This window comes from Leptinotarsa decemlineata, unplaced genomic scaffold, assembly GCF_025532065.1.
Source record: "Leptinotarsa decemlineata unplaced genomic scaffold, Ldec_3_MD MMD2_tig00000199_RagTag_RagTag, whole genome shotgun sequence".
NCBI lineage: Eukaryota > Metazoa > Arthropoda > Insecta > Coleoptera > Chrysomelidae > Leptinotarsa > Leptinotarsa decemlineata.
Genome location: NW_027412544.1, coordinates 1131775 through 1140201, shown reverse-complemented (window position 1 = coordinate 1140201; position 8427 = coordinate 1131775). Strand labels below are relative to the sequence as shown.

The 8427-nt window shown below is 31.9% G+C and overlaps 1 protein-coding gene across 1 annotated transcript; it reads left to right on the top strand.

Moving 5' to 3' along the window:
- The first annotated feature begins 3901 nt into the window (after positions 1–3901).
- LOC141481372 (uncharacterized) lies at positions 3902–6321 on the top strand. Its single transcript, XM_074172776.1, has 2 exons — positions 3902–4008; positions 4074–6321. Exon 2 carries the CDS (start codon positions 4291–4293, stop codon positions 5638–5640), a length of 1350 nt encoding a protein of 449 aa, XP_074028877.1. The 5' UTR covers positions 3902–4008; positions 4074–4290; the 3' UTR covers positions 5641–6321.
- The last annotated feature ends 2106 nt before the right edge of the window (positions 6322–8427 follow it).

Below are 8427 nucleotides of genomic sequence, written 5' to 3'. Positions count from 1 at the left end.
ATGACACCAACTTCTGCTGATGGTCGATATAAAAACAAGAGTGAATGTTACCCTGAATGTTTGCCAGAGAATTAAACACTTTTTTTGTTCGCCAGAACATTAAATATTCAAATCGTTAGTTGCTTTCAAAATGTCTTTATTTGAAAGTCGTACATATTCTTATGCACACATCTACAAAAATTCTAATTTAGTTCGATTTATTTCATAATTTGAAACACCTTAATATATGTGAATATGGATACAGTATCCAAAAGAAACAGTTGATAATTAAACTCCAATATTTTTTAATTGAAATTTACTCCTTGATGATGTTTTTGATTAGAATGTCAAAAGTTTGAAAAGTTAAGTTTCTATGGACTTTGATGTTTTTTTCATCAAGTATTCGGAAATATTATCAATGCTTTTTTCTTCTATCTTTTCAAGACACACAATCCAATAATATTTTATCCTTCACTTCGTGAAAGTTCTCAGTTGAATGTTTATCATATTTATTTGGATTTTCTAATGAGCATAATTTGCTTACTATCTGTGATTCACAACCTCTCATTCGTTATCTCAATTTCTCACTCGTTTCTCACTACTTTTTTCATCAGCTACCAAACTCGTCTCACTAGATTTCAAATATAAGTATATTCGCATGTTGCATATTGGATGTAGCCGTTACTACGTGGTAGGAGATTATCATTCATGAATAATTCCGGTGTTGTGTTTAAAGTATCACTGAAAAAATAGCTTGTTGTATCAAAAAAATGTGTCCACATTAATATGGACATCATCTTGTGTTTTAAGATCTTCTGCTGGAAAAATTCTCACTTGTTTACTTTGTAATAAATGTTCAAGAGGTAGCAAAAACGTATGTGAATTTCTGGAACTTCAACTAGCGTTTCCTAATATGACTGATAACCAGTCAATGCAAATCTTATTGTTAAATCATCTGAAAATGGAACTTTTAACGGATGATGATCAACTGTATTGCCAAACATGCGTCAAATTTACTGACTATTATATAGAAACAAGTATAGCTGAGGCACCAGTCAATCTAATAATAACACTGACGATCTTTAAACATGACTCAACCTCTGACGGAAGCACCAAACTCTTACGAAGGTTCGAAATAGATGAACACTTCAATATATCAGACCACTATTATAATCTTCATGCAGTCATTGTTCACTGTGGTTCTGGCGTTGAATCTGGTCATTATTACAAATTGGTCAAAGACGAAACGGACTGGTTTAAGTTTGACGACAGTCGTGTCACTAAGTGTTCTGTCTTGAATTTTTTGGAGCCGCTTGAGACACCCTACATTTTGTTTGATGAAAGAGAGGACATTGACAGATCAAGATCTTCAGATGATGTGGTGCAGCAGGTTTTTCCGGGTTTTCCTGCATCTGAAAAAGCAAATGCGCCACTGGAATCAATGAAGTCGCCCCGGAGTGCCAACTAATTTTTGTTTCATAATTTCATGATTTGTATTACTTACTTCTTTAATAAATTTTTCACTGAATAAAAAAATATTTCACTTCGTTACTACATTGTTGAAATAATGTGATTTATCCAAACATTTTTCTATTTATTCAAAATAACCGTTTTTATTTTTTTCATTTTTGTCTCTCTGTATTAAGTAAGTAGATTAATGATAAACATGTGTTATTCCAACTATAAACACACAGACAATAACATTTTTCTTTGAATGTTTTTAATGATCAACTAAGTCCTTCTAAATTGCCTCCAGAAAAATAATGTTTTGTTCATTAAATCTCCTGCATTATGCTCAGTTGCCAATTAAATTTCTGTTTCGACCTTTTGGACCCACGAAAAAACTTGCAATGCACGCAAATATTCTGGGAATTTTTCAAATCATGTTAATGATAGCTGTCGTTCGACACCGTAACAAGGTGGTGAAATTGGTTTTTCGTGTAGAAGAGTGCCGCCTGACAGACCGTCTAATTTGTTTTTTCAAGAGATTTCAGATGTTTCTTAGACAACATATTTTTATGTCAGAACCACTAATATCAAGTTAACAAGTAGGTAAAATTGTTTTTTCAAATATTGTTTTTTTTTTATTATAATTACATGCCTTCCTTCTTGTTGTTGACATGAGATTTTGGATGGTTCTCAGACAACATATTTTTATGTCAGAACCGTCAACATCAAGTTTACAAGTAGGTGAAATTGTTTATTTAAAGGATGGGTTAAATGTTTTTTCATTATAATTATATGCCTTTTTTCTTGTTTCTGACTTTTTGATCATTTATATCTACGGTTCAACTAAAAATGGATCACTTTAGAATGTGTCTACATTTAAAGAGCGTAGACAACAAAATAGTGTCTTCTATGCTTCGAAATGTAGATTTTTTTTGATGAGCCACTTGTGATTAAAACTAGTTCATACTTATGTTTTTTTTATGCCATTCAATTCAAAGTATCTATCTTCAACAACCTGGCTAGGTCATTTCGCTTATTTCTATATTATAGTTATTATAGTTACAATAAACATCTCATCAAAAATGTATCAGGAACTTTTTATCACCTCATGTCAGGTCTGAGCTTGCTTCTGACGCCTTTGGAAAATTTTACACATTGGTCATTAACTGATTTATTGGTAACTGTGAATATGGTTTTGTATTATGAGTCATTGAGACCAATTTTCAAGAAATCGCCCTCCCTTTCCCTGAGTATTTTACCTGATTTCTTTAGAAATCAATTATCTAACCAATGACGTATTGAAAATAATGTTTCGTGAGATTCAACATTTTCAAAATGGTAATTTTTGAAAATAACAACCCCGACTATTCAACTGTTATCAAAAATCGCTTACCTACTTATTACTTTCAATAATTGAAATCATATATTTATAAATGAAATACATATAACATTAAAAATTGGACAATACCTATCACTAATGAAAGAATAAAATAATTCATTAAAACCAAAAAAAATATCAACCTAAGACGATTGTGAATACTAACAATCGAAGCATCAGTTCAGGTCACAATATTTTTTTTTCTTCACAAATTGTCCTTATATTTCACATTTCAAACTCATTGTTTTTATTATTTTTTTTCATTCTCGTTATTTACTAATTTATCCGAATATTTTTTAATATTTCATTCCAGAACATACCTCTGAAATCAATCAAAAGTACTCTAGTTATGTATGGGAAAAGCATAGGTATAGGAAAAATCTTTCCATCAGATTCGTTTCATATCAGAAATTCAAATTCTACTCATCAAGATTTTTATTATCTCAAGTTTTTTTTATGACTAATTTATACCGAAACAGCAGTTTTCGATGAAAAGATTCTAATTATCATTTCTTAGGATGTACTAACATTTTTATAAAGATTTAGTGGATACTAAAATTGTTTCATTTTTAATACTCACAATAGGTATATTCAAATGTTTCATATACATATGTACTCTTGAAATTTTTTACACCTCAAAATTTTTCAATTAAAATTGTGGCATAATAATACTAGGTAAAATAAATCATTTCATCAAAAGTAACGTAACTCAAAAGTTAATTCAGCGGACTGACATATAATCTCATGCTCATAAAAATTCATTTAGTTAGCACACGGTACGTGTTCTGGTCTCCTTCGTGGAATAGATCCTACATAACAGATATCGCACCCTTACAGCATCAACCCTTAATTTGACACTCCCCCATCGGAGTCCATCAAATAGTGCATTTAACCCGTTTGTAGGGCCTGACACTTCGTCTCTGCTTCCATTAATATAAATCCTAGACAAATATTGTCTATAGTCTATTTCAAAAGAGTGTAGAGTAATAAATCATGAAGTGTCATAAAATTTGCCTGAATTTCGTTGTCGTCCATGGGCGTAGGCAAATCTTAGGATTATTAAACTTAATAATTAAAGTAAATTAAAAACATAGATAATAATAAAAGGCCATTTTTGGGAAGTAATTTGGTCTAAAACTAAGTACCTACATGTATTTAGGTAAGTAAAATTTCTTAAAAAAAGATTAAGATTAATTTTAGTGGTTCTTGTAAACTTATTTAATATGCAATTTGGGTTCATATACATGAGCATGATTTCTCAAAAAAGGGTTAACACTTAGTTCCGAGGTGCCATGTCATTATAATAATCCCTTTTTGACCCTGCCCACCAATCATGCAATACCTATTAAACCCAGGTAATTAAGAAAAAGGGTTTAAATATATTGTAATGGTGTCTTAAACATTCGAGTTATAATAGTAATTGTTACTACACCAATTAAACGTACAGTGATATTGTGATATAGAAATAGTGAAAAAGTTATAAAATGGGGACATTTACTCCAAAGAAAAGAAGTGTAAAAAATTCTCCGCTATCTGTTTGCGAAAAAGTTATAATTTTAAATGTATATGATTGCATAAAACACGATCACCCTAGTTTGTCTGTGCAAGAAAGTGTTGAGCGATGTGCCCGAATGACTGGAATTGGACAGTCCACGATTTTTAAATTATTGCGAGAAAGAAAAATATCAGGCCAGGTAAGTCCATGCAAGAGAAAATCAGGAAGACCAATAAAAATCTTAGATGAAGACACCAAATGTGACATTCGAAGAAAAGTTCATTCGTTTTATTTTAAAAAGGAAATACCCACTCTTGAAAAAATATTTATCGAGATAAGCCAAGATAACGATATTCCTTTGATATCCAGAAAACTTTTATGGAAAACTTTAAAAAGTATGAATTTTGCCTGGGAAAAGCACAATCGAAAGGCACTATTACTGGAAAGTGATGAAATTGTTTGCTGGAGACGAAAATATTTGACAACTATAAAGCAGTACCGCAGAGAGCAAAAGAAAATTTTTTATCTTGATGAGACGTGGATAAACGAAGGTTATATAGTCAAAAAAATGTGGCAAGATAAAAATATAACAAGTTCTCGCCAAGCTTTCATAGAAGGCCTTTCGACGGGTATTAAAGTGCCTTCGGGAAAAGGGAAGAGGCTTATAATTGCTCACATTGGAAGCGAAGACGGATTTTTAAAAGAAGGGTTGTTAAGCTTTGAGTCGTGCCGGACGGGATATTATCATGAGGACATGAATTCGGATGTCTTCGAAGACTACTTCGGGGAAATGTTAAAATTTCTTTCAGCTGATTCGGTCGTGGTTATGGATAATGCAAGCTACCATTCAAGGCGCTTAGAGAAGGTACCAACTTCAGCTTGGAGAAAGCAAGAAATTATTAACTGGCTGTCAAATAAAGGTATTCAGTTTGAGACGAATTCAGTAAAGAAGGAACTACTAGCCATAGTAAAACAACATAAATCTCGCTTCATGAAATATGCCGTAGAAGATGTAGCAGAAAAGTATAAAGTAACTGTGCTGCGCCTACCGCCATATCATTGCGAATTAAATCCTATAGAACTTATATGGGCACAAGTTAAAGGATATGTTGCAAGGCACAATACCACATTTAAAATGAAAGATGTCAAGGTATTGTTTGATCAAGCCATTATGGAAATCACATCAGAAAACTGGCAAAAAGCAATCCAGCATGTTTTAAAAGAGGAAGATAAAATGTGGGAACTGGACAACTTGGTCGATCAGGTGGTTGACCCTATAATTATAACACCAGGGGATGATGACAGTTCTTCGGATGAAGACTATATTGATGTAGAATAATTTAATTGAATTGTAAATATACTGTAGCGGGATAAGCAATCTGGACAGAGACCAGTGTATCAGTGACAGTGACACTTTTGCTTAGGTTAGGGTTTAGAATTAAGGGTAGTCTGAATAATTATTTTCTCGGAAGGTTCTCGAAAATTGTACCTAGTAATCTCTAGAACATTCAATTAGGGTATAAATAGAGTGTTGTTAAACGTTAAGGGAAGTTCACAGTTTTAGTATTGTTCAAGTGTCAAATTGTAATAACGTATCCAGTAAAGTTCTTGTCGTTTTTGTGAATAAATTGATTTAAAGTCCCCACAAGTGTTTCAATACGTAAAGTTCGTTCGTGTGTGTTTGTGAGTATTTCCCGATTTCGGTTCGTATATATTTTATTGTTACATTTTATATTTTTTTAATAACACTGTTCTGCTGTATTAAATTTTTATTTCCTTTAATATAATTTTTATGAATGCATATTCTTTTGGCAATTATCCCACTAGCGCGCCTCTGGCTCAGTATTTATCCGTCGATAACAATGGACAAATCCCTTAAAACAGGGTGATACCTACCTGCTCTTTATGAAACGACATAATTTTGCAATGCGGACTAGGGAAGTGACAGAATTTATTGACGGATCACCCTGTAGCGCTTTTGAATACTTAATGAGATTTTATTACTCTACACTCTTTTGAAATAGACTATAATGCTGAAGGATGTCTACATTCATGCGATATCGTTAAATTTATCTCAAATCTAATCGTAGGAAAACAATGGGGAGCTGAGTCAGGTAGCTACAGGACATATGGCTGTTGGTTTGCCCTTTTCGGCTATAAATCCCGACATATGAGAAGAGTTATATTTTCGGACACGTACATGAAACAAATTCAATCATTTTGGGAGGGAGGCTTTTTGGCTTTCAGCTTTTTTTCTCAAAAATTAACCTCTCCTAAAAAATATGCTCTATTCAATTGGAACAATTTTCACCTTTTTTACGAATAAAAATAGTAAGGTTCGTCAATACACACATAGATAAAAAACATCATCTATACAAATTATGCAATGCAGGCAACTATAGTGATGAATTTTAAATTACAATATACCCAATATATACATTTTGCATTTGTTTTATTGAATTCAATTTTGATAGTCCTGATCTCATTCCTAACTGAAGTATTCTAGTCTGGGTCACAGGATCCTTTTTTATGGAACTTCTGTCCAAGGACACCGAAAATTATGATCCAGGGTTCATTCGATTCGGAATGACCTCTAGCAATTTTTTGAAAAATTTCAAGAGGGTCTCGAAAAAAATACAAAAGTTATTAACAATTCATTAAAAAAAAGGGGTTTGATTTTTTGAAAATATCTCGGAAAATATTAAAGATATCCGAAATTTGAAAAAAAATCCTTAAAGAGGAGAAAAATTTCTAAAAAATGCTCACCTTATTATTTATTTAGTTTTATTTATTTATCTATAACACGAATAGAGATACAAACAGAATAAATCTAAAAAATATCCTCATTTTACATATGAAAGATAGTGAGTAAACAAAATATAAATGCTAAGTACATTACTCTTTATAGTAATGAATATTAACAAAAAAATAAAATAAATAGTATATGAGGAACCGATAACTAATTATATAAATAAAAATAGATTTCACATACTTTTTAAATCTAAGGAAAGGTAACCTCAGTTTTTCAATATCATTGCAATGAGTATTGAAGGATCTGACAATTCTGCATAAAGGAGAGTTTTTTCTTGAATTGGTTTTTCTAAATGGGGTTGCAAAGAGATCATGGTTTCGCAAGTCTCTGCAAGGTGTATTCGATGAAATTTTTGTTATCAACGTAGGACAATCGACACTTTTATTGAATAATTTCAACAGCATTAATATATCTGACATTTTTCTTCTATCTGTAAAAGACAACAAAGAATACCTTTTGAAAACTGGACGGAAATGTCCATTGACTATAGAAATGTCAGTTTTACGGGCCAATTGTTTGACGAATTTATTCTGAACACTTTCAATTCTCTGTTGGTAAATCGTATATTGTGGACTCCAAACGACAGATGCAAAGTTCAAACGACTGTGTACAAAAGAGTAATATAGATCAAGAAAAGTTTTTGCATTTCTGAAATGTTTTGTATTTCTTGTAATGAAACCCAATAAACGAGTACACATATTAACGGTCTTTTCAATGTGGGATTTAAAAATAATTTTGGAATCCATTATCACTTCCAAATCACGTACTTCATCAACTGTTTTGATTGTGTGATTTCCTATTTGATATTGAAAATCAATGTGATTTCTATTTCTGGTGAAAGTTATTTTGTGACATTTATTATGATTTAAGTATAGGCTACTATTGCCAGAAATTTCTGCAAATGCTTCAAGATCATTTTGCAATCACAGTGCTGGATTTCTTTGATTGTTCGATAAATCCTGAGGTCATCGGCACATAACAAAAAGTTGGAATGTTGAAATACTTCAACAATATTATTAATATAAATTATAAAAAGTAATGGTCCCAAGTGATTCCCTTGTGGTACACTTGATATAACCACAAAAGGTTTTGACTGGTAACCGTTAACATCCACAACTTGATGCCTTCCTGTAGTGTATGACGATATCCACACCAGAAGATGCTGATCTATCACGATCTCTGCGAGTCTTTCAATGATCAAGTTATGACTTATTCTATCGAAAGCCTTGCTGAAATCCGTATAGATCACATCCACTTGCATCTGATCATCCATAGTCTCTAACACATAATCTGTAAACTCGATTACATTAGTAT

Excerpts from the sequence above, each read along its gene's own strand:
- LOC141481372 (XM_074172776.1), top strand. The coding sequence starts at position 4,291 with ATGGGGACATTTACTCCAAAGAAAAGAAGTGTAAAAAATTCTCCGCTA.